General features: G+C 42.6%; 1 protein-coding gene across 1 annotated transcript in view; it reads right to left on the bottom strand.

Annotated features, from left to right (window-relative positions):
- WIPI2 (WD repeat domain, phosphoinositide interacting 2) overlaps window positions 1-27,395 on the bottom strand; it is a 439,829-nt gene that overhangs the window by 144,820 nt on the left and 267,614 nt on the right. The window contains exon 8 of the mRNA XM_044302641.1: window positions 19,067-19,174. Within this exon, the coding sequence (XP_044158576.1) occupies window positions 19,067-19,174 (108 nt within the window). The remainder of the gene's footprint in view (window positions 1-19,066; window positions 19,175-27,395) is intronic.

The following is a 27,395-nucleotide window of genomic DNA, read 5'->3' as shown; positions in this document are numbered from 1 at the left end:
GTAGATTTATCATCATTTATAACCAGTTTTCTGAAATAAATGATGACTGAAATCTATGTCAACTACAAAATTGGCCTGGATTTCATTCTAGACATACAGATTGCTGGCGGATGCTCTTAATTAACTATGACCAGGCATGCATAAGGGATATCAACATGGCCAAATCTGGATAAATCTCCACCACAGCAGTGTTTTTAAGTTTTTGCTTTTTTAAATGCTGCAGCCAGATATTATCTTAAACGGAATATAGAAATATTAAATGCAGTGCAAGGATGTGCATTTTTGAGTCAGAGGCATTTTTGTCCAAACCACAGCATACTCTAAATGTGTCATGTTTCTTCTGCATTTTCCTATAGACTTCCCAAAAGGACTTAAAAAAGGCACGAGAAACTTGTAAGAATGTGAGGGGAAAAAAACTAACTAGAAAAAGCCACAAAAGTGAACAGATAGGCAGGGAGGAGGGAGATGCAGCTGACATTTTTCTATATAAATTGGTCTATGAGACTACTTATCTGAAAATATTCAGTGTTTATGCACATTTGTTCATAGTGATGGAAGCCCATCAAATTATGTGAAAATAGTGGAAATCTACAGTATAAAGAAAAATGTTTTGCATGTTGCAATGTTTTAATGTTCTGTGCCCTTCTCTATATTTTATAAGCAATACCCCCATGTTGGCCAAGTCTTTTGTGCTTTCTACACAGAGGTCTTGTCCATAAAATGGTTGCTGATGGAGGGTCATGTGATCCAGGCAAAATCACCTTCATGTGATTTCTCATCCATTTAAATACATTGCCCCTGCCCATCTTGCACTGTGGAAAGTTTAGAGCAGGTGCAGTGTGTTTGGAGGGAGGATGCTGAGTGATCCTCTATGCAGACTAGAGTTGTTGCGATACAAAATTTTTGATTCGGTTTCAATACCATAAATAAGTATTGCGATACTCGATAGCATTCGATACCACGCAAAAAAATAAATCCAAAAAGCCACGTGCATTCCGCATTTTAAAAAATTGCAAATCGCACAGTTTGTATTTATTTTTTCTGCTCCTGCATTCACCTCATAGACTTTTTTAAATATTTTAATAGTTTGGACTTTTCTGACGTGGTGATATGCGATATGGTTATTTATTGTTTATACATTTTATATGTGAAATTGGGAAATGGGGTGATTCATACTTAATATTTTGGTGTATTTTTTTTGTTTACTTTTTATTTTTATTTTATTTTTTTACACTTTTTATTTAATAACTATTTCCCCCCTTAGGGGCCAGAACCTGGGATTTTTTCCATCCCTTGTCCTATTCACTCTGATAGAGCTCTATCAGGTAAAATAGGACCTCACACTGTCCCTGCTGCCCTGTGAACACAGCATCAGGGATGTTACCATGGCAGTCAGGGCTTCAGTAGTGTCCAGGCTGCCATGGTAACCAATCGTAGCCCCAGGATTACACAGCTGGGGCTCAGATAAGAAGCTGCCACTGCCACCAATGAGGGGGAGGGGAGAGGACCCTGTGGCCACTGCCACCAATGAGGGGGAGGGGAGAGGACCCTGTGGCCACTGCCACCAATGATTTTAATACTGGGGGGTGGGGGGAGGGAGCACTGTGCAAATGATTTTAATGGGGTGGGGGTTGAGCCATCAATGATAATTACCCGTTAATACAGGAGGCGGGTACTGGCAGATCAGCGGCCGTTAACCCCTCAGGTGCCGCAGCTGAGGGGTTAACTGTGGCTGATCGCAGCTCCCTGTCAGGGGCAGGGTGCCAGCAATGCGATTCTGCTGCCGGCACCTGCCTCCTGTATTATGTGGTAAATACTTCTTTATACGAGTCCAGACTAAGTATTAGGTTACACAGAGCGGCGCCCAGAGATGTCCCTACACTTACCAATATTCCTGGGCACCGCTCGGTTCGCCCACAGTGCCCTTTTACTGTCTCCGCTAATGCTCCATATGCTAATCTAGTAGGCGTTTCTTCTCCCTGGCCAAATCGCAGCGCAGGCAGAAGGAACGCTCACAAGAGAAGCTGATGTCTCCTCCCCTTTGCTCCAATAGCAATTGGCATATGGAACAGCAGAGGAGACAGTAATGGGGCACTGTGGGCGAACGGAGCGGCGCCCAGGAATAATGGTAAGTGCTGGGACATCTACGGGCACCGCTCTGTGTAGGAAAAGTCCTATCATTTGTGGCGCAGTGCGCCCGCTCCTCTCTCTGTTCAGTGGTGGCAGCGGCAACAGCAGCACAGGGGGAGGGAGAGACTGCTTCCTTCTCCTCTGTGCTGCTGAGGGAACATGAGCGTGCTGAAAGCAGCGAGCTCATGTTCAGAGATACTAGAATGCGCAGCAGCGCAGGCTAGTATCGAAAAAATGGAAATCCCGGTATCGTATCAATACCGGGACAAAAGTATTGATTGGGTATCAAAATTTAGATACCCGCAACAACCCTAATGCAGACAGCACGGAAAACGTATCTATCAAGGGGGCATTGCTTCTGAAATTCAACAAACTGCTCAGAAAATCGACAAAAACTATAAGTGTCATATAGTCAACATAGTCCAGATTAAAATAGACAAATCACCGGGCCCAGATGGCATACACCCCTGTATCTATGAAAATAAGCAAATAACGCCATATCAGCATGGCTTCATGAGGGATCGGTAATGTCAAACAAATTTCATCAGTTTCTATGAGAAGGTAAGTTCTAGACTTAACCACAGCAAATCAATGGATGTCGTATATCTGGACTTATCCAAAGCATTTTACACTGTACTACATAAAAGATTAGTATATAAAATGAGAAACAAAGGGTGGATATTAATAGTACACACTCAGATTGGGTCACTGTCACTTGTGGGGTACCACGGGGGTCAGTATAGGGCCCTATTCTCTTCAATATATTTATTAAGGATCTTGTAGAAGGCTTGCACAGTAAAATATCAATTTTCGCAGATGACACTAAACTTTGTAAAGTAATCAACAAGGAAGAGGACAGTATACTGCTACAGATAGATCTGGATAGATTGGAGGCTTGGGCAAAGAAGTGGCAGGTGAGGTTTGACACTGACAAATGAAAGGTTATGCACATGAGAAGGAATAATTCAAGTCATCAGTACATACTAAATGGTAAAACACTGGGTAACACTGACATGGAAAAGGACCTAGGAATTTTAGTGAACAGCACACTAAGCTGTAGAAACCAGTGTTAGGCAGCTGCTGCCAAGGACAATAAGATAATGGGTTGCATCAAAAGGAGCATAGATGCCCTTGATGTGAACATAGTCCAGCCACTTTACAAATCACTAGTCAGACCACACATGGAGTACTGAGTACAGTTCTGGGCTCCTGTGAACAAGGCAAACATAGCAGAGCTGGAGAGGATTCAGAGAAGGGCAAATTACGTAATAACTGGAATGGGTGGACTACAGTACACTGAAAGATTATCAGAATTAGGGTTATTCACTTTAGAAAAAAGATGACTCAGGAGAGATCTAGTAACTATGTATAAATATATCAGGGGTCAGTACAGAGATCTCTCCCATCATCTATTTATCCCTAGGACTGTGACTGTGAAGACGGGACACCCTCTGCGTCTGGAGGAAAGAAGGTTTGTACACAAACATAGAAGAGGATTATTTATGGTAGGAGCAGTGATACTATGGAACTCTCTGCCTGAGGAGGTGGTGATGGCGAGTTCACTAAAAGAGTTCAAGAGGAGCCTGGATGGGGGGGGGGGGGGGGCGGAGCTTGCTGCTGAACTGGCAGGACGCAGCCTGTAAGAGCTCCTGAGAGAAATGTGGTTTTTAGCTGCCATAACTCAGCAAAACAGGTTATAATAATCCGGAAAATCGCATATTGGGATCCAGGACACTACCTGGAACATTAGGATATCTTACTTTTGGAAGACTTGGGACGATAAGAGCCTGCTGAACCCCTGCAAGCACCGGACTTTATTTGTGCACTCTCACGGATACTAGGAGCCGTGCCCCGCGGCTACCTGTGAATTTCTACCGCCGAAAACAACAACAATCTACGGAACCTACTTGACCCATACTGAGGAGTAAAGACATCAAGTTTGAAATTCAGCGGACTATCGGCGCTTTTACTCCCGGGGTCTCACCTCACCAGAACCCGGTGAAAGGGTGCAGCGGCTGACTTAGAAAAAGCGCATCTACTGATATTCAGCTTCGGGTGCCATCCTCCAAGTATTTGAAGGAGCTTTTAAAATCGACTACTAAGTGAGGGGTCTCGGTGGGACTACTGTTTGCTCCACTAAATGCCACCGGCACTGAGGAGAAGGGACCCGATTACCGCAGTTGCGATTAGATCAATCCGCCGGCCCTGAGACAGGAGCGCTGTTTGAATCGCACTGAAGCGAAAGTCCACATAATACTGCTTCAGCCGTTGTGCATTTAATCCAAAGTGCTTCAGAGAAGAGCAAGTAGCGTTGATACATAGATGCTTATGTCACACTATCTAACATTAAAGGGACGACCTGTTAACATAAATACTGCTGGATTAATAATCGATTACAGCACAAGCACAATTGAGCTACACTGTTGTATGCTGCGGCAACTGCACTGTGCCCCAGTGTCTCGTTGTCAGTTCTGGCCCTGGTACCTCTTATAGTACCGATTTACAGTCGCTTCCTCCTCCTTACTACTCACCGGTATACTTCTGTCATAATCTGCACACAAGGAACCACCCCAGATCCAATCAGCAGATTTAAAGAGACAGTAACCTATTTTACAAAAGCACTAAAAGAGGGGTGATTCTATCGCCTGAACATCATGAACACTTGAGGCTATAGCTCCGATAATGAGATCACTGCCGTAGCTTCGTTGGCACAAACAGGCGCTCAGATCATGGTAAAAATTTGAGGCCCCAGACCTGAAGATCAAGCTACGCAAGACAGAAAAAAGCCTACCTCCGGTGAGATGGATACATTTATTAAAAAAAGCTGCTATTCTTCACGTCTCTAAAGATCCCAAGATGGCGCAGACCCCTACCCACGCCCAAAACAGAACGAGCTGCAGGAACAAGCCACCGGAGGTGAAGATGACTCGGATGACCTTCCAATCTCACGCTCCTTCTTGAAAGAATTGCTATCATCTTCCCTAGCATCCGCCCTGGAGCCATTAAGCTCCGACTTAGCCGCGATTAAACAAGATATATCGCAGGTAGGAGGACGTGTGGAAACCCTGGAAATCACCCAGGAAGCCATTATCCGTCACCAATCTGAAGTGGCTCAGCGCTTCCAAGCCATTCAACAGAAGATGAACTGTCTCTGCAATTCCCTGGAAGACCAAGAAAACAGAGGTAGGCGCAATAACCTACGATTCCGTGGCGTCCCTGAAACCGTAGACACAGGAGATATTGCCAGCACGGTGGTGCAAATCTGCATGTCCCCTCTGGGCCCAGAATCCGCCCTTGAGGTCATTTTAGAGAGGGCCCACCGTGCACTAAGGCCCAAACCAGCTCCCTCAGCCCCACCAAGGGACATTATCTGTAAATTTCTCAGCTTTCCTGTTAAGGAAGCAGTCATCCTTAAAGCACGACAGTCTGGCAAAGTATCCTGGGATGGCCAAGACATACAAATCTTTCAAGATCTAGTACAATCCACCCTAGACAAAAGAAGGTCCCTTAAACCTCTCACAAGCTGGCTTAGGGAACACAAGATCCCCTACAGATGGTCCTTCCCTTTTGGCCTATCATTCACATATGAAGGTCGCAGACTCTCTATTTCCAACTATGCTGATCTGGATCAAGTCTTTGACCATCTACAGATTGAACCCCTCCAGATAGAAAATTGGGACCCTATCATGGACTTATCCAACCTTCCTGAATTACCACACCCAGGCATCTGGGAACGTCAACGCACCCCAAAACGCCAGAAAAGCCCCAGAAACTCCAGAAGAATTACGTCCAGAAGACAACTAACCAGGTCCTGTAGAGGCCCACTATATCAGCCAGATTTTTAACACCCTGGTGATCTCTCTAACATGTTCTTTCCTTATTTCCCCCCAACACAACATAGGCATCTACATGCCTTCTTTCTTGCTAGTTACACTAGTATTGTTTGTTTTTAGTTTTTTCTTGTATTCTAGAATGTATGCCGCTTTGCGGACTCTTTAATTTCTTGCAGTTGGGAAAGATGCTATATGCTTATCTGTACTACACACCCAAGATGGGTCTTGGGTGTGAGTCCCTGGTGGTGAAAAGCGACGTAACTGCCCCTCCTTTCTCTATAAGGCAACATGGCGAGCCTACAAATTACATCTTACAATGTGAAGGGTTTCAACGCACCTTCCAAACGTTGTCAAATTTTCTCTGCATTAAAGAAAATGGGATGTTCTGTTGTGCTCCTTCAGGAGACACATTTTAAATTCAATCACTACCCGAACCTTTCCCATTCTTGCTTCCCTACTTGGTACCATTGCGGCGCAAAATCCTCCGCTTCTAGAGGAGTTAGCGTGGGCTTTAGCAAAACTACCCCTTTCGCCTACAGGGACCACATCCAGGACCCAGAAGGGAGGTTTATCTTTTTAAAAGGTGATATTGCTAATCAGACCTATACATTTGTTAATGTATATGACCCAAATGTCAACCAGGCTGCTTGGTTCCATAATATTCTCCAGACTTTGGACCACTTCTGTGAAGGTGTAACCGTTATGGAAGGCGACTTTAACCTTACATTAGTCCCCCCTATAGACTCTTCCTCCAAAAAATCTTCTAATAAGGCCCTTAGTAAATTGAGGAAATCTTTCCACGACTGCCGCCTGGTTGACATCTGGAGAACCCTGAACCCTGATGTTAAAGAATATACATTCTACTCCTACCCCCATAGATCATACCAATGCCTACACTATCTATTAGTCTCTTCCCAGCATATTCAGCTTTGTTCTAAGGCCCAAATTGGCTCCATTAGTCTCTCCGACCATGCACCCATCTGGATAAATATATTTACTCCGGAAAGACCTCCCAGAACATTTAGATGTAAGCTCAATGAACAACTAATTCAATCCCCTGACAATAAGGAAAAAGTCCTTAAATGGCTAAGGGACTTTTTTTCCTCCAATGATACCCCAGGTATCCACCCTTATACCCTGTGGGACACACACAAAGCCTATATCCGTGGCCAACTTATCAGCTTAGGCTCCTACATAAAAAAATTAAAAATAGGCTTGCCCGTATTGAATCCCTCCTAAAGAATATCAGGGATATTGAAGCCCTTCATAAAAGATCCATGCTGGACACCCATTTAGCAAAATTAACACTCCTCAGAGCTGACCTAAAAAATCTTCTCAATACCCAGTCCGCCAAATACTTCCTCCATGCTCAATATAAGTACTTTGCCCATGGAGACAAAGTGACCAAGTTCATGATGTCTCGTATTAAAAAAAGGAAGACCCAAAACTTTATATGCAAAATAAGTAATAATGATGGAAACATGCTCATTGACACACATAATATAGCCCGGAGATTCTCTGAATTTTACCACTCCCTTTATAATCTTCCCCCCCAGGGAAACAATGACCCGAATGTCTCACATCAAGACTCAATAAAACTTTTCCTCCGTTCCATAAAAATCCCCCAAATCAGATTAACTCCCTTAGTTCCCCTTTCACCAGCGAGGAACTCCTCTTAGCGATCAAACAGCTCCCGAAAGGTAAAGCTCCCGGCCCAGATGGGTTCCCTGCTCTGTACTTTCGCTCTTTTAGCTCCATCCTCCTGCCATACATACTCAAAGTTTGCAATCAATCTCTACGCGGAGACCCTCTATCCCAAGAAATGACCAGAGCCAATATCACCATCATCCCTAAAGAGGGGAAGGATTCCACCGACTGTGGCAATTACCGGCCCATCTCTCTATTAAATTTGGATCTAAAACTGCTAGCTAAACTCTTAGCTAACCGCTTAGCCCCCATACTTCCCCAACTTATTCATAGAGACCAAATGGGCTTCATTAAGGGAAGGGAGGGTAAAGACAACACGGCAAGGGTATTAAACGTCTTACTTCATGCATCAAAATTCCATCTTCCCCTGGTCATGGTCAGCACCGATGCCGAAAAAGCATTCGATCGGGTTAATTGGAATTTCATGTACAGTACCTTAGAACAATTTGGTATCCCCAGTGCCTTTATACGCTCGGTCCAAGCCATGTACAACAACGCCTCGTCGTCGGTGCTGATCAACGACACCATCTCCCATCCCTTTATCATAAAAAATGGGACTAGGCAGGGGTGACCCCTTTCCCCCCTGATATTTGTCATGATAATAGAACCCCTTCTCATACGCTCAGAGGAGGCTATCAAAGGTCTCAAGCTAGGCGATCAGGAACATAAAATTTATGCCTTCGCTGATGACCTCCTGATAATATCCTACAACCCTGAAACCTCTCTCCAGCTCATATACCCCATTCTAGAAAAATTCAGTTACCTCTCCAACTTTAAAATAAACATGAAAAAATCACATATCCTCAGTATAGGGCTCAATCATAAACTCAGATCCAATTTAATTCTCTCTTCCCCCTTTAACTGGGACTCTCCCTTTATAACATACCTAGGCGTCAAGATCCACTCTGACACAACCACTTTATATAAACTAAACTATGTCCCTCTATTGAACTCGATTAAATGCCAAATAGAAGCCCTAACCCCCCCCCCCCCCCCCTTACTGTCCTGGTTTGAATGTAAAAATATGGTCTTGTCTCTCATCCTGCCTAGATTCAACTACCTCCTCCAAGTCCTTCCCATACCCATTCCCAACTCCTTTTTCCAATCCCTGGGAAAAAATATTTGCTCCTTTGTATGGAACGGTAAAAAAGCAAGAATTAACATTAACACCCTACAGAGGCCTAGAACTCAGTGGGGTATTGGTTCTCTGAACCCCCTACTATATAACAAAGCCATACTCCTTTCCAGAGCATTAGATTGGTTCAGAAAACCTGATCACAAATTATGGATTGGTATGGAAACCCCCCGTTACCTCACAACCCTCAGGATCCTCTTAGTAGATCCCCACAACAATATACTCTCAACCTTTAAACACAATCTCTTGACATCAGCTACTGTCGAGGCTTGGAGGTGGTTTCAAAACTCGAAATGGGGTTTCCAGTCTCCCTCCCCTCTTGTACAGAGACGTAGTCGGCTTAGCTCCCTTAGAACTTAAACAAAGTGTTCCCAAAGCCCTACACGCGTCAGAAATTCCCATCCTCTCCTTATTACAAGGAAGCGAGAGAGGTGTCATAGACAGAGAGGTCCTTGTCTCATCTATACCCGGGATCGATTCTCACCCCCATATGCTCTCTTTCTTGATGACATATATAAACAAACACATCCCCATGTCCTCTCTTCTCAGACCTCTTACATGGTTTGAAAGCCTCCTCCACAACCCCCCCCCCCCCCCCCCCGAAGAAACCAATATCCTCACTTTATAAGTACCTCAGTACAACTATTCTACCCCCTAAACCCTCTTTTATAAACTTATGGGAAAGAGACTTAAATATACACTTCTCACTTGAAGAGCTATCTGCCTTATTCATAATACCACATACTTCTTCAAGATGTACTAGAATCCAAGAGAATGGATATAAAGTGTTAACTAGGTGGTACAAAACACCTGACATTACGTGTTGATACGGAGACGGTAGCTCCGACGTCTGTTGGAGATGCAAGCAGGATCGTGGAACCATGTTCCACATATGGTGGACCTGCCCCCTGATTTCCGACTGGTGGAGAAAGATTTTCAAAAAAAGTAATGAGATCTGCAACTCTAATTTAACCCCATCACCTTTGTTGGCCCTATTAGGTCTACCTCCGGATCACGTGACAAAACCCTCCCCCCTCCTTAAAATCCTACTTATATCTGCCCGACTCCTGATCCCGACACATTGGCTGAAAAAAGATCTCCCTTCCCTAGAACATTGGTTCAATAAAGTCGATTCTATATATATATAGATTCGAAGAGTTAGCAGCTTGGGAAAATAGGTCCCATCACAAATTTTCAACCATTTGGGAAAAATTTAGATCTTTTAGAGGCTTCCATTAAATTGCGCATCTTGCCCCACTCGCCTCAGACAATACCTCTGATTTATGTCCTTTTACTCTCGGAACACGGATAAGAACTACTTAAATGTTATTTAACATTTACATTGTTAACATACATCCTTTAGTGTTGTTATGTTTTGACTGTTCTATACCTGCTACTGTTACCCAGACAATGTATGTACATTGGGGGCTTGCTCCTCCTTTCCTAAAGATCAGATTCATATGTAACAGATTTTACTTATTCAATAAAGCTTTTGAAAAAAAAAAAAAAAAAGAGGATGTATTTCTAGAGTGTAATAATATTACAGGCTATGGCTACTAGAGAGAGGTCGTTGATCCAGGGAGTTATTCTGATTGCCTGATTAGAGTCTGAAAGGAATTTTTTTCCCCTAAAGTGGGGAATATTGGCTTCTATCTCACAGTTTTTTTTTTTTTTTTTTTTACCTTTCTTTGGATCAACTTGCAGGACAACAGGCTGCACTGGATGGACACATGTCTTTTTTCAGCCTTACAAACTGTTACTATGCAGACATAACAACAGGCGAGCGGCTTAGGTATTATGGTAGTGCCACACACTCAGATGGAGATATCTGGTTAGGTTAGTTAGGTTAGCAAATGGAGAAAACACAAGTAGTTAAGTTTTTGAAAGATTCAGTTTGAGATGATGTTAGAGACAGCACTGGTGTTCTGTAGCACAGCAGGGGTTATATCACTATATCACTGGGTGAAGTGTATAAGCTTGGTCTCATCAGCATAAAGATGGTACTGAAAACTTAATCTGCTGAAAGTTTGTCCTATAGGGGCTGTGTAGAAAGAAAAGAGGAGAGGATCTAAGACTGAGCACTGAGGAACCTCAACAGCAAGAAAGAGAGGAGGAGGAGTAGAACCAGTTAATGACACACTGAGGCAGCAGTCAGAAAGATAGGAAGAAAACCAAGAGAACAGTGTCCTTAGTAGCCAGAAAGTGGCAAATCCCTTTAAATTTAAATAATGTTAGAGCATTGTCCAGTGGCCAAAACTGTGAATTTAATTGTTTAACCTCTTCAATTCACTGTTTGCATTTTTGTTTTTCACTCCCTACCTTTCCGTAGCCATACCGTTTTTATTTTTTGTTTCACATAGCCATGCTTTTTTTTTGGTAGGGGGGCAAGTTGTATTTTTTAATAGAACCACAATGTAGTGGGAAGCTGGAAAAAAAAATATTCCAAACGGGGTGGAATTGGGAAAAAAACCAAAATTTTGCCATAGGTTTATAGGGTTTTATTTTTATGGTGTTCCCTATGTGTTAAAAATGACCAGTTACCTTTATTCTCTAGGTCAGTAAGATTACAGCAATACAACATTTATATAGTTTTTCTTGTGTTTTAATGAAAAAATAATATATTTCTTTTCATCACCACATCACCTCTTTTTTATAGTTATATGTAAAGGCTCATTATTTGCGTGATATAGTTTTTATTATTAGCATTTTAGAGTGTGTATGAGTGTGTATGACTTTTATATTTTTTTATTAAATTTTTTGGGGGGTAAAGTGACAAAAAAATGGCGAATTGGCCATTTTAATATTTAGATGTTATGCTGTTCGCTGTATGGGATATATATTTTTATATTTTTCGATTTTTTTTTTAACTTTTTTAAAGTCACCCTAGGTTGACTTCACAGGACTTCTGTCATCCCACTAAACCTTTTTTTTTGTTTACTTATAATCCCTATGCTGCGATGTATGCCTACATAATATAATTAATCATTTTGGTCAAGTAGATTGTATTAAAAACGTGCTTTAAAAATATACAAATTACCTTGCTACCAGCAAGTAGGGCGGCTACTTGCTGGTAGCAGCCGCATCCTCCGATCCAAAAGACGCCCCCTCCGCATGTTGATTGACAGGGCCAGTGAACGGGATCGTCCTCTGCTGGCCCTGTCTGCTATCAAGATCTCGCGCGTGCGCCAGAACGGTATTCAGTCAGCGCAGGTGCACTGAGAGGCGGCCGCTCCATCCTCAATGCGCCTGCGCCGATGACGTCACATCTACACCCGGCGCAGGCGCAGAGGATGGAGTGGGCGAGCGAGCGCCCGCCTCTCAGTGTGCCTGCGCCGATTGAAGACCGGTACAGCGCAGGCGCGAGATTTTGAATGCAAACAGGGTCAGCAGAGAACGATCTCGGACATGAGGAGGGGGCGTCTTTAGGATCGGAGGATGCGGCTGCTACCAGCAAGTAGCCGCCCTACTTGCTGGTAGCAAGGTAATTTGCATATTTTAAAAGCATGTTTTTAACACAATCTACTGGACCAAAATGATTAATTAGACCATGTAGGCATAAATCGCAGTAAAGGGATTATAAGTAAACAAAAAAAACTAAAAAAAAACAGTTTAGTGGGGTGACAGAAGCCCTTTAACCACCTCATCCCTCCTAGCTTAAACACCCTTAATGACCAGACCACTTTTTACAATTCTGCACTACACTACTTACCACCCAAATGAATTTCACCTCCATTTCTTCTCACTAATAGAGCTTTTATTTGGTGGTATTTCATTGCTGCTGACATTTTAACTTTATTTGTTATTAATCGAAATTTAACGAAATTTTTGCAAAAAAATAAAAATTTTCACTTTCAGTTGTAATTTTGTTTTTTTAAAAACAACATCCATATATAAATTTTTTGCTAAATTTATTGTTCTACATGTCTTTGATAAAAATAAAAAAATGGTTTAGGTAAAAGTTATAGCGTTTACAAACTGTGGTACAAAAATGCGAATGTCCGCTTTTTGAAGCAGCTCTGACTTTCTGAGCACCTATAGTAGTGCGCCAAATTAGTGGGACTGGTAGGTAGAAATACCCTCCAGGTCTCGCCTATTTGAAATATACCCTTTTGGGCGCCAATAGTGGTTTATCGTTACTGGTTGATATTTGGGCTTTGTGTTGGTGTAAGGAGCAAGTTTTAGGATGTAGGGGTGTGTATAGAAGTCTCGAACTGTGAGATAAAAGCACATATATATATATATATATATATATATATGTATATATATATACGCACATAAAAACGCGTATAAAAACCTGCACAAAAGATCGTACACATATAAAAGTCTAAAACATTTTCTACATGGGTAGGATTGCTGCAAACTGTCTCAAGTGCCTAAGAGACCGTGTTCTGCAGCATCGTGCACTGTATGGTGTGGTGCAGTGTGTAAATCAATGGGTTAAAAATCTGTATAAAAGGATACCATTATACATATATTTAAAATAATATATTTAAAATAATGTGGTATCGTGGGTTAAGTTACTCACTTCACGAGGGGGGGGGGGGCGGTTTACCAGGATAAGCATAAAACACCTGTAAACCGAGTACCCCCCCCAGCCTGGATCGCTTCTAGAGTTTTAACGGATGAAGGCAGCAAATCACACGGGTGCTTCTCTTCAAAGGTCTTTATTTGCATATGTATGTAAATCCGGCTCAACGCGTTTCGGGACAGGCACGTCCCTTCATCAGGAGCAATAGTGTCCATGTCTATATTCCCAGGTATATATACCCTCTATGTCTTGTTCAATTGTTTGTTAAAATGGCCCCTAATTGGCAAAAAAGCACCAAAAAACGAAAAATGGCGCCAAAATATCCTTTGGGGACCGCCCATGTGTGGGAGAAGGCATTTTTCAGCCTATCTGTGCGGCCGGCCGGAGGGAAGAGTATCCGGCTGCGCTTTTGCGCATGACCGGAAGAAGGTGCGTTCCACGCTGGAACGCATCGTAACGTCCGGTCCAGTGGGTGGCTTTCCTCGTTCTTCTATTGTGTGCGCTGCGCATGTCCGGAAGTTCTCGATGATCTCTTCCTGAAATTTGAGGAAGGATCCTGTTCTCCCAGCCTTACTGTAGAGAACAAAACTATTATATACAGCCATTTGAATTAAATATACAGACACCTTCTTATACCAGCGTCTGGTACTGCGGGAAAGGAGATAAGGAGCCAACATCTGGTCATTGAAGTCCACCCCTCCCATGAGCGAATTATAGTCGTGGACACAGAGGGGCTTTTCAATGACACTGGTTGCTCGTTCAATTTGGATTGTCGTGTCTGCTTGAACGGAGGAGAGCATGTAAACGTCACGTTTGTCTCTCCATTTCACCGCCAGCAGTTCTACATTACACAAGGCAGCCCTCTCCCCCCTTGCAAGACGGGTGGTAACGAGCCGTTGGGGAAAGCCCCGCGACTAGTTTGCGCGGTGCCACAGCAGCCAATCTGTTCTAGGAACAAATGACTGAAGAGGGGCACACTTGTGTAGAAATTGTCCACATAAAGATGGTACCCCTTGCCAAATAAGGGTGAAACCAAGTCCCAGACTGTCTTTCCACTGCTCCCCAGGTAGTCAGGGCAACCGCCGGCTCCAGGGTCTGATCTTTACCCTCATAGATCCGAAATTTGTGGGTATAGCCTGTGGCCCTTTCACAGAGCTTTTACAATTTGACCCCATACTGGGCGTGCTTTCTTGGGATGTATTGTTTGAAGCCAAGGCGCCCGGTAAAATGTATAAGGGACTCGTCTACGCAGATGTTTTGCTCAGGGGTATACAAATCTGCAAATTTGTTGTTGAAGTGGTCTATGAGGGCCGAATTTTGTGGAGCCGGTTAAAAGCTGAATGGCCTCTGGGACGGGAGGTGCTGTTATCACTAAAGTGCAGGAAACGCAGGATGGTCTTAAATCGTGTCCTGGACATGGCAGCAGAGAACATGGGCATGTGATGAAATGGGTTCGTGGACCAATATGACCGCTATTCATGCTTTTTGGTTAGACCCATGTTGAGAAGGCCCAGAACATTTTTAAATTTGGAATCTTGGACGGGTTTCCACCGGAAAGACTGGACATAAGAGCTTCCCGTGTTGGCGGCTATAAATTCAGTGGCATATTGGTTTGTTTCTGCCACAACTAAGCCCAAGAGCTCCGCAGTCAAGAACAGCTCAAAAAATCCCAGGGACGAACCGATCTGAGCTGTCTCAACCCAAACTCCAGACTGGGCGGTGAAAGGGGGAACTACTGGTGCGGCTGAAGTTGGGGACTGCCAATCAGGGTTTACCAGCACCTTAGGGACTCTAGGGGGTCTACGGGCCTGTCTGTGCGGTGGCTGCGACGGGGTAAATATTGCACGTGCCACCGTACCAGCTTCAACTGCCCTTCTGGTGCTCGCCACTTCACCATGTTGTACGGCAGTGCTGGTACTAGGTCCAGGATGGGCTGCGCTGATGGTGTATGCCTCACCACGTAATCCGACAGCACCAGCCCCACTCTGCTGCCCTTGAAGAGGTTCCTGCTCAACCTCAACGGGGCCGGGTACGCCTGGTGCTATCAGGGACCTCAACCTCCTCGTCCGAACTTTGGGTCAGACTGCCACTGCTTTCTACAGGTTCATATTCTGACCCGCTAGATTCGTCAGATGAGGGTTCCGATTCCTCATCCGACTGGGTCAGAAGCCTGTAGGCTTCTTCAGAAGAATACCCCTTGTTTGCCATTCCCTGAGACTACTCAAGAATAAAAGCAAGCCTGTCTTACAAATGGGAGGCTAGCGAAGTACCGGAGGCCGCTGTGATTGATAAAAAATATAAAAACTGATTTTTTTTTTATCGCCGCAGCGCTTGTAAAGTGATTGTGCAGTGATCAAAAAAAATAAAAAATGTTGTCACTGAGGCGGGGCGGGCATGGGTGAACGCACGCGTGGGGAACCGATCAGGCCTGATCGGGCAAACACTGCGTTTTGGGTGGAGGGTGAGCTAAGGTGACACTAATACTATTACAGATCTGACTGTGATCAGTTTTGATCACTTACAGATACTATAAAAGTACAAATGCTGATTAGCGATACGCTAATCAGCGAATCAGTGACTGCGGTGCAGTGGGCTGGTCGCTAAACGATCGCTAAACTACCTAACCAAGGGGCCTAAACTATCCTAAAACTATCAGTTAATACCAGTGAAAAAAAAAAAGGTTTACACTGATCACTTTTTTGCCTTTCACTACGTGATTGACAGGGGCGATCAAGGGGTTAATTGGGGTGCTGAGAGGTGATCTGGTGCTAAGTGTAGTGTTTGGTGGCTACTCACTGTGATGCCTGCTCCTCTGCTGAGACCAACCGACGAAAAGGACCAGCAGAGGAGCAGAGAAGCCATTTAACACCTTATATTTATAAATATAAAGTGTTAACTGGCTTCTGATTAGATTTTTTGAAAATCGCCAGCCTGCCAGCCACGATCATTGGCATTGCAGGCTGGTGACGAAATACTCCTCTAACTTTTGCCGGCCCACGATGCGCATGCGTGGGCCGGCTCTGGCCGAAATCTCGCGTCTCGCGAGATGACACACCGGCGCGTCCACCCAGAATAACAGGGCCGCCGCCAGGACGCAATCCTGCGTACGGAGGTCCTGAGGTGGTTAACATACATTCGTATATTTGTAATGCATACCTATGCATAACAAAGTACTGAATTCAGGTTATTCCAATGAAGTGCTGCCACTTATAGGCCTGCACTGGAATATACTAGTCATCAGTCTATAAGCCTAGTATGGGCCGCTTCCCTGATCTCAGCCAGGGGAGGGCGACCCAGGCTGGGAAGAGTGTGGTTCCCAGTCTTAACGCTCTTAGATACAGTGGGTCACATATGAACACTGCATCTGAGGGGTTAAATGTCCACTATCGGCATCACAACCGAATGGAGACATTAGCCCTGGGCCCCAGGAAAGGTTAAAGGTTGAGCTACTTACTATGAAGTAATACAGGTCCAATTTCAACTAGACAGAAACTTCAAAAACAATTGTCATGCTATTTGAATCTTCTTCTTGTTTATCTTAGTTTCCTTAATAAAGCTGAAAATGAACTAAGTTGCTCAGATTGTATAGAATGAATGTCCTCTGTGCTGGGTTTTTTACTGATAAAAATAAAAACTGATATTTTGCAGTACAGCGGATATTTTCTCTTTTTACGTACAGTAGTGGGGGGGGGGGGGGGGGGAGATATATACGTGTTTTCTTACAACAAGTGAAAGCTATATTTGTGCCACAAGGTGTAGTTTTTAGGGGGGCCTTTAATGCCCTGTTAAATTAAAATTGGAAAGACCTTCCCCAAAATTTAACCCGTAAAGGGATTCTACAGGAATTAATAAAATAAATGTAATGAAAATACATAAATGTTACAAATACTGTATATTCACAAATACCTATTATTAGTTATAATGGTTCGTTTTGTCTAGGGAGCAATCATCAGGGGGGGGGGGGGGGAATGGCCGCTGTCCTATAGGTGCACAGAAAACCTGTCCTAATCCCACAGCAGGACAAGTTCTTAACACTGAGCTAAAGAGCTGCCCCAGTTTATTTTCTGCTCTGCTTGTCAGGGAGAATACATATTCATCTGAATCTCTATAGGAATGGAGCTCATGAAGAGATAAGTTGAAGTACAGAGAGGAAGGTGGGTATATGGCTAATGAGCACTTGTATACAGTCTGCTACACTGCCACAATCCCACATTACCATAGTCTGTCTTTCTGTCCTCTCTCTCTCTGGCTCGTGAACTCCATTCCCAGAGAGATTCAGTAAAATCTTATCAGCTGTATTCAGGATCATAATCCCTGACAAGTGGAGCAGAGAGGAGGATGAGGCAGCTCTTTAGTTCAGTATAAACGAGTTAACTATCCTTCTGTGTGTTTAGGATAGATTTTGTGAGCACTAATAGGACGGTGGCCATCTTATTTTTCCTAACGATTGCTCCCTAGACAAAACGAGCCATTATAACTAATAAAAGGTATTTGGGAACATATTTATAATAAAATAATTTCAAAACATAGAGATGGAACAAAAAGGTCCATTCTCAAATATTCTGTACACAGAAGACACATGCTTGGGTCAATTGTTCCCATTCTTTCACTTTAATTTAGCTAATTTACCTCCCAGTGTGTTTATATATAAATAAAACTTCCATTCTGTATGGTGAAAGAAATGTGTTGTTTATTCGCCCATACAACACTTAAGTTCTTACTGGGACTTTTTTCAAGCAATACAAAAAGTGCCAATTTGCCAACAATTTGCCTATATATATAATATATATATATATATATATATATATATATATATATATATACACATATACATACATACACACACACATACAGTGGATATAAAAATTCTACACACCCCTGTTAAAATGTCAGGTTTCTGTGATGTAAAAAAATGAGACAAAGATAAATCATTTCAGAACTTTTTCCACCTTTAATGTGACCTATATACAACTCAATTGAAAAACAAACTGAAATCTTTTAGGTAGAGGGAAGAAAAAATATAAAAATAAAAGAATATGTGCACACCCTTAAACTAATAATTTGTTGAAGCACCTGTTTATTATATTACAGCACTCAGTCTTTTGGGGTATGAGTCTATCAGCATGGTACATTTTGACTTGGCAAGATTTGCCCACTCTTCGTTGCAAAACCACTCCAAATCTGTCAGATTGCGAGGGCATCTCCTGTGCACAGCCCTATACAGATCAGCCCACAGATTTTCAATCGGATTCAGGTCTGGTCTCTGGCTGGGCCATTCCAAAACTTTAATCTTCTTCTGGTGAAGCAATTCCTTTGTTGATTTGGATGTATTCTTTGGGTCGTTGTCATCCTGAAAGATGAAGTTCCTCTTCATGTTCAGCTTTCTAGCAGAAGCCTGAAGGTTTTGTGCCAATATTGACTCACAGAAACCTGACATTTTAACAGGGGTGTGTAGACTTTTTATATCCAATGTATATATATACATACATACGGTAGTTGAGATGTTGGATTTATACTAAGTGTTCCATGCTTGTTTATAATATCAGAAGACGACCAGTGTCTAGTTTAACACACAGAACATGTGTATACATGTACTTTAGCTTCAATGAAACATGACTCAAGCATGTGGCAAAAGTTATTTGTTATGCAAACACTACACCCTAGTGAAATTTCAGGAAAATGTAAATATTTTAATTCTCGCAAAAGGTAAATAAAAAAGCAACATGTACATACTTTTCCTTGACTGTCTCCAACTTGAAGATATGTACAGTCTCTGTGTTACTTGAGGCAGAAAGAAATGCTCCATCCAAGCTGAATGCCAGTGAAAATATTGTCACACACCTAAAGCCATGAATTAGAAACATAATTGATAAAAATAACATCTGTTAATGTATAAATACACAAAATAACTTATCAGATCATAGATAGTAAGTTCTACTCTTAGTTTGTAATGTTGTACTTAGTTTGTAATGTTGTAGGTGGATTCGATACGTGCCTCACAAAAAAAAAAAAAAAAAAATACAGCTGGAAAATGCATTATTCGCACAGAAATGGGCAAATCTACTGGCACATTCCATGAGATCTATAGCAAAAATAAGTATTGTAATCTGTTTTTCAATTATGTGAACATTTGTTTAGGTGAAATGTACAAAAACTGTTGGTCAATGATCCTTAAATGGGTTGGCCCATCTCACAAATTGGTGGGATATCTGTCACCTCTGGGACCCACACAAATCTGTGCAGCGCAGCCCCAAAGTGAAGGAGAGTGGACCATGCATGCACGGCCACTCTTCAAGTTCTATGGGAAACTTCAAACTGGACCTCAAGCAACTTGGAATGTGCCTCCCCACTCTTTATCCAGACTCTGGGATCTTAATTTCCAAATATGCAAAATGCACTTTTATCTGAAAACAAGAGTTTGGGCCACTGGGCAACAGCCCACCCATTTTTCTCCTTCGCCCAGGTAAGACACTTTGGACATTGTCTCTAGATAGTAAGTGTCTAAAATCCATAATGTATCCTACATCTTGTTAAATTGATGCAGATGTTTAGGTTGATTTCTCTTTGTGATTAACCCCTTAAGGACTCAGCCCTATTTCACCTTAAAGGGGTTGATCAAACTTATTTTTTTTTAAACATTTTACTCACCTTTAGTAGCCAAGTCTATGTTCCCAAGGTGGTTTGAGGTGTCTTTTACACTGGAGCATGGCTCCTACAGCCCTGAACACATTGTTTACATATCTGTTTCTTCACTTCCTGCCGCACTGCATTGTGGGTCTCAGTGCAGGGCAGCATTTGCTGCTCCTGTCTAACATCGTGTCCCTGCACCCGCCCCCCTCATACATATTCATGCATCCTGTACAGCCTCCACTCCTCCTTTGATCCGCCCCCCTCATACACATTTATCCTCTTGCCTCATATTCCTCCCCCATATGTACACCCATAAACTTCTTACTTAGCAGCGCTTAGAGACAATCGGACACCGTCACACTGTAAGGGGCACGCTCCCACATGCATCCATAAACATACCTGACACTGTCACACTGTAAGAGGCACACTTCCACATGCATCCATAAACATACCGGACACCGTTACACTGTAAGGGGCACGCTCCCACACACATGCATCCATAAACATACCGAACACAGTTACACTGTAAGGGGCACACTTCCACATGCATCCATAAACATACTACCAGACACCGTCACACTCTAAGGGGCACGCTCCCACATGCATCCATAAACATACCGGACACAGTCACACTGTAAGGGGCACGCTCCCACACACATGCATCCATAAACATACCGAACACCGTTACACTGTAAGGGGCACACTTCCACATGCATCCATAAACATACCGAACACCGTTACACTGTAAGGGGCACATTTCCACATGCATCCATAAACATACCGAACACCGTTACACTGTAAGGGGCACACTTCCACATGCATCCATAAACATACAGGACAGCGTCACACTGTAAGGGGCACGCTCCCACATGCATCCATAAACATACCAGACACCGTCACACTGTAAGGGGCACGCTCCCACATGCATCCATAAACATACCTGACACTGTCACACTGTAAGGGGCACACTTCCACATGCATCCATAAACATACCTGACACCGTTACACTGTAAGGGGCACGCTCCCACATGCATCCATAAACATATACCGGACACCATCACACTGTAAGGGGCACGCTCCCATCTATATCTCTATATATATACATATTTCAAGGTAAACCTTATATACTGACCAGTTGAAACCGATGTATAACCACAGGAAAGGTAAATGCACACACTGCAGCTCCAAAAGTAGAATGTGCAGAAAAGATTCATTCCAAAACACAAGTACGGGGCTAAAAAAAATATTTTAAACTAGACAAAAGCAGCCTCATTACATAAATAGGATTATCCGTTTATTTCAAATCAACAAAAAAAAAAAAGCAGACTGATTACACTAATATTACCTTTTCTTTCAACTAAGCCATTGTTTTATTATCTTTTTTTTTTTTTTACGCAATCAACATGCCATTGTCTAAATGCAATATATGCAATTAGCATGTCCATGTCATCCTGTGGTGCTGTGGTGAAAGGAATTCCTCCTTTCTAAAGCCTTCTGCCCCATTAGCTAGTAATTCTGATGGGAGGAGTTTTCTATGCTAACAAGCATAGTAATCCTCCTCCATTCATTATAATGCTGAAGGCCCGGTGACGTCACCAAAAGGGGGCGGGGCTTAGCGCGATGCCGGCCAGACAAGTAACCGCCCCTCCAACCTCTCTGCATTATCACCTAGACTGCCAGTGACGTCACCGACTGGGGGCGGGGCTTAGCGCGATGCTGGCCGGACAAGTAACCGCCCCTCCAACCTCTCTGCATTATCATCTAGACTGCCAGTGACGTCACCGGGCTCCGTGAGCAGAGGAAGAGGAAGCTTTGCTCGCCTGCCAGGGACCTGGTACGTCACTGAAGATAAGAAAATACTCACTTCCGGCCATGAATTGAAAGCAGGAAAACAAGGCTTCAGCAATATGCTCTAAAGGTACCACATGCATGTCTGTAATGTTTATGTTATTAGATTACTAATAGACAAATGTCCCCAATCCCGGACAACCCCTTTAAGGACTTGGCCATTTTTTGCAAATCTGCCTTCTTTTATCATGCATGTATGTATTGTTCATATATATTTAAAATAAAGTCTTTTGGATTTTCATATATACGAAAGTCAATTAAATTTTTGGGTGATTATTATGACTCCGTGGGTGTCCGTTTTTTCGATTTATCAGATATTTATTCTGTCCGGTTAATATTGGTTGACTACTATTTGGCTAAACGGCAGGACATAGAAGAAGGGGAACGCCATATGGTTTTTGGAAGGCAGATTTTGCTGTACTGGTTTATTTACACCATGTACCCTTTCAAGCCCCCTGCTGCACCCCTAGAGTAGAAACTCCATAAAAGTGACCCCATCTAGGAAACTACGGGATAAGGTGGTTGTTTTTTTGGGACTATTTTAGAGTGATTTTTGGTTGAGGCTGCAGGCAGGGCCAGTAAGAGGAGCTCTGCTCGCTGGCCCTGCCAATCAAGAGGAGGAGGGGGCGGCTACCAGCAAGTCCGCCCAACTTGCTGGTAGTGAAGAAATCTACATATAACAAAAGTAAGTTTTTTACTGTAATTACTGCACTGCCCGAGGGGCATATATGGAATCTGCTTACATTAACAAATATAATAAGTCAAAAACTGAAAATTGGTTTGTTCACACCATGCAGAAGTCCTTGGACATAGCAGAAATCCCCTGCTCTCACGCCAACAAGGTAGCAGGCCTTTACCCAGGCCCAAACTCCCAGGTACCAACATAGAGACTGACAGAACTTCACTGTCAGAGAGGAGTAAATTCCTACCACCTGACAGTGCTGCCTGTGTTTTATAGCCCAAACCAATACACGGCCTGGACCGTGGGGAGAAGCCATCCACCATGAATTTTTGCTGCTCCCAGTAAGAGCCGGCCTGGATCGGCTTTACAGCCATACTAAATAGTAAAACCATGTCAGCCAGCCCTAGCTGACACATGAAATTACCGCCTCTAACCTCACCGAGACCAGGAATTTCGGTCACACATACCTTCCGTCAATGACGGACCCTTGAGCCTTCCTACAATACATACAAAAGTTTTAATACTTTTACACAAAGCATTTTTGAAAGAAAAAAAAACATGTTACATCACCATTTTCTGAATGGTCTTGTGTGGGAAATTGTTTTTTGAAGGATGAGGTAATAGTTTCAATGGTACCATTTTGGGTAGATACAACATTTTGATTGCTCAATAATATGCTTTTTGTGAGGCGAGCTGACCCAAAAACTTTTAAGGCATTCACCTGACAGGGGAGTTAATGTGATATTTTAAAGACATGGCAATACCTTTTATATGTCTATTTTTTGCGATTTTTTACAATAAAAGCATTCGTGGAAAAAATCTCGTTTTTGTTGCCATTTTCATAGGGGTATTTTTTTTATTTTTCTGCTGATGGTCTTGTTTAGGAGCTTGTTTTCATTGGTATCATTTTGGGGTACATAGTACTTTTGGATAGCTCGTTATTACTCTTTTTGTAAGGCAATGTGACCCAAAATTTGTCTGTTTTGATACTTTGATACTTTTTTTTTTTATGGTGTTAATCTGATGTGGTAGAGGATGTTATATTTTTACAGAGCTAGTTGTTACGAATGTGGCAACACCTAAAAAGTCAATTAGATTTTTTTTTTTTTTTTATAGTACATGGCTTGATAAGGGGAAAGGGAGATTTTTTTTTTTACTTGAAATGTTTTATTTAAAAAAAAAACTTTTTTTATGTTCTGTTTACATATTTTTATTTCCAGTATAGGACGTCAACTTTTCATGGTATGATCCCTGCTTAAATTCAGTACAATACATGCTGTATTATACTGCACTGAACTGTCAGTATTACAGTTCTAGTTCGCCTATGAGACACAGCCTGGGGTTTGAAAACAACCCATACCTGAATTTGGTCATCAGCTTATTTAGGCTCCATTCACACGTCCGTAATAATAGGTCCGCGTCCATTCCGCAAATTGCGGAACTGGTGCGGACCCATTCATTCTCTATGTAGCAAGAATGGATGCGGACAGCACACAGTCTGCTGTCCGCATCCGTATTTTCCAGAGCGCGCCGGCGATCTTCCGTTCCGCGGCTCCATAAAAAAATAGAACATGTCATATTCTTGTCCGCAATTGCGAACAAGAATAGGCATTTCTATGGGGGTGCCGGCCGGGTGTATTGCGGATCCACAATGCACTAGGAACGTGTGAATGGACCCTTATAGACACATGCCAGGGCTCAGAATGGAAGGAGCGCAATATTGTTTTTGGAGGGCAGAGTTTGCTGGTGATGTTTCGGGTGATGTACCCTACAGTGGAAGCCCCTAGAAAGTGACCCTATTTTGGAAACTAAACTCCTCAGAGAATTTATTAAGGGGTGTAGTGAGTGCATGCGTTTCACATAATTTAGGAACACTTGGCTTTCAAAAATGGTTTCAATAGAATGTTAAATTATAAATAATATTATATATATTACACATACAGGGAGTGCAGAATTATTAGGCAAGTTGTATTTTTGAGGATTAATTTTATTATTGAACAACAACCATGTTCTCAGTGAACCCAAAAAAACTCATTAATATCAAAGCTGAATATTTTTGGAAGTAGTTTTTAGTTTGTTTTTAGTTTTAGCTTTTTTAGGGGGAGATCTGTGTGTGCAGGTGACTATTACTGTGCATAATTATTAGGCAACTTAACAAAAAACAAATATATACCCATTTCAATTATTTATTTTTACCAGTGAAACCAATATAACATCTCAACATTCACAGATATACATTTCTGACATTCAAAAACAAAACAAAAACAAATCAGTGACCAATATAGCCACCTTTCTTTGCAAGGACACTCAAAAGCCTGCCATCCATGGATTCTGTCAGTGTTTTGATCTGTTCACCATCAACATTGCGTGCAGCAGCAACCACAGCCTACCAGACACTGTTCAGAGAGGTGTACTGTTTTCCCTCCTTGTAAATCTCACATTTGATGATGGACCACAGGTTCTCAATAGGGTTCAGATCAGGTGAACAAGGAGGCCATGTCATTAGATTTTCTTCTTTTATACCCTTTCTTGCCAGCCACGCTGTGGAGTACTTGGACGCGTGCGATGGAGCATTGTCCTGCATGAAAATCATGTTTTTCTTGAAGGATGCAGACTTCTTCCTGTACCACTGCTTGAAGAAGGTGTCTTCCAGAAACTGGCAGTAGGACTGGGAGTTGAGCTTGACTCCATCCTCAACCCGAAAAGGCCCCACAAGCTCATCTTTGATGATACCAGCCCAAACCAGTACTCCACCTCCACCTTGCTGGCGTCTGAGTCGGACTGGAGCGCTCTGCCCTTTACCAATCCAGCCACGGGCCCATCCATCTGGCCCATCAAGACTCACTCATTTCATCAGTCTATAAAACCTTTGAAAAATCAGTCTTGAGATATTTCTTGGCCCAGTCTTGACGTTTCAGCTTGTGTGTCTTGTTCAGTGGTGGTCGTCTTTCAGCCTTTCTTACCTTGGCCATGTCTCTGAGTATTGCACACCTTGTGCTTTTGGGCACTCCAGCGATGTTGCAGCTCTGAAATATGGCCAAACTGGTGGCAAGTGGCATCTTGGCAGCTGCACGCTTGACTTTTCTCAGTTCATGGGCAGTTATTTTGCACCTTGGTTTTTCCACACGCTTCTTGCGACCCTGTTGACTATTTTGAATGAAACGTTTGATTGGTCGATGATCACGCTTCAGAACTTTGCAATTTTAAGAGTGCTGCATCCCTCTGCAAGATATCTCACTATTTTTGACTTTTCTGAGCCTGTTAAGTCCTTCTTTTGACCCATTTTGCCAAAGGAAAGGAAGTTGCCTAATAATTATGCACACCTGATATAGGGTGTTGATGTAATTAGACCACACCCCTTCTCATTACAGAGATGCACATCACCTAATATGCTTAATTGGTAGTAGGCTTTCGAGCATATACAGCTTGGAGTAAGACAACATGCATAAAGAGGATGATGTGGTCAAAATACTAATTTGCCTAATAATTCTGCACTCCCTGTATGTGCCCAAAAAATATATAAAAATAAAAAATAAAAGAATACAAATAAATTTTTATATATTTTTTTAAATGTCGTCACTAACGGAAACTGTCACCATAGTCGGCCTGTTCACTCAAACTTATGCACGTTCTACACTCACCTAAAGAATTATTAGGAACACCTGTTCTTTTTCTCATTAATGCAATTATCTAGTCAACCAATCACATGGCAGTTGCTTCACTGCATGTAGGGTTGTGGTCCTGGTCAAGACAATCTCCTGAACTCCAAACTGAATGTCAGAATGGGAAAGAAAGGTGATTTAAGCAATTTTGGCATGGTTGTTGATGCCAGACGGGCCAGTCTGAGTATTTCACAATCTGCTCAGTTACTGGGATTTTCACGCACAACCATTTCTAGGGTTTACAAAGAATGGTGTAAAAAGGAAAAAACATCCAGTATGCGGCAGTCCTGTGGGCGAAAATTCCTTGTTGATGCTAGAGGTCAGAGGAGAATGGGCCGACTGATTCAAGCTGATAGAAAAGCAACGTTGACTGAAATAACCACTCGTTACAACCGAGGTATGCAGCAAAGCATTTGTCAAGCCACAACACGCACAACCTTGAGGCGGATGGGCTACGACAGCAGAAGACCCCACGAGTACCACTCATCTCCACTACAAATAGGAAAAAGAGGCTACAATTTGCACAAGCTCACCAAAATTGGACTGTTGAAGACTGGAAAAATGGTTTCTTGAACATGACAATGAGTTCACTGTACTAAAATGGCCCCACAGTCACCAGATTTCAACCCAATAGAGCATCTTTGGGATGTGGTGGAACGGGAGCTTTGTGCCCTGGATGTGCATCCCTCAAATCTCCATCAACTGCAAGATGCTATCCTATCAATATGGGCCAACATTTCTAAAGAATGCTATCAGCACCTTGTTGAATCAATGCCACGTAGAATTAAGGCAGTTCTGAAGGCAAAAGGGGGTCCAGCACCGTATTAGTATGGTGTTCCCAATAATTCTTTAGGCGAGTGTAAATCAAAATGATCCCCACAAAATAGGGAATACATTGCATTAATTTTTGTATCACTTTAAATATTTAAGAAATAAAAAGCTGTAATTTAGGAATTTGCTGTTTTCCCCAAATTAAATGTAAAAAAAGGGGAAAAAAATCTCTAAAAAAAACATTCTAATAAAAAGTCCTAAGTGTCAAGTAAAAAACATTGCAAAACTCAAACAAAAGTTAGGGTCACTAAACCACCATGTGCACAAAATCACAATAAAATGCCTGGACATTCAGGCCTTTATTAGGCCCGGTCATGAAAGGGTTAATGTGCACAAGTCCGTATCAGTTTTGCTGTCTGCAAATTGCAGATTTGCAAAATACAGGCGTGGTGCATTTTATTTGTGCACC

This window comes from Bufo gargarizans, chromosome 8 (assembly GCF_014858855.1).
Source record: "Bufo gargarizans isolate SCDJY-AF-19 chromosome 8, ASM1485885v1, whole genome shotgun sequence".
In the NCBI taxonomy this organism is placed as follows: domain Eukaryota; kingdom Metazoa; phylum Chordata; class Amphibia; order Anura; family Bufonidae; genus Bufo; species Bufo gargarizans.
This window is presented reverse-complemented; position numbering and strand designations above follow the sequence as displayed.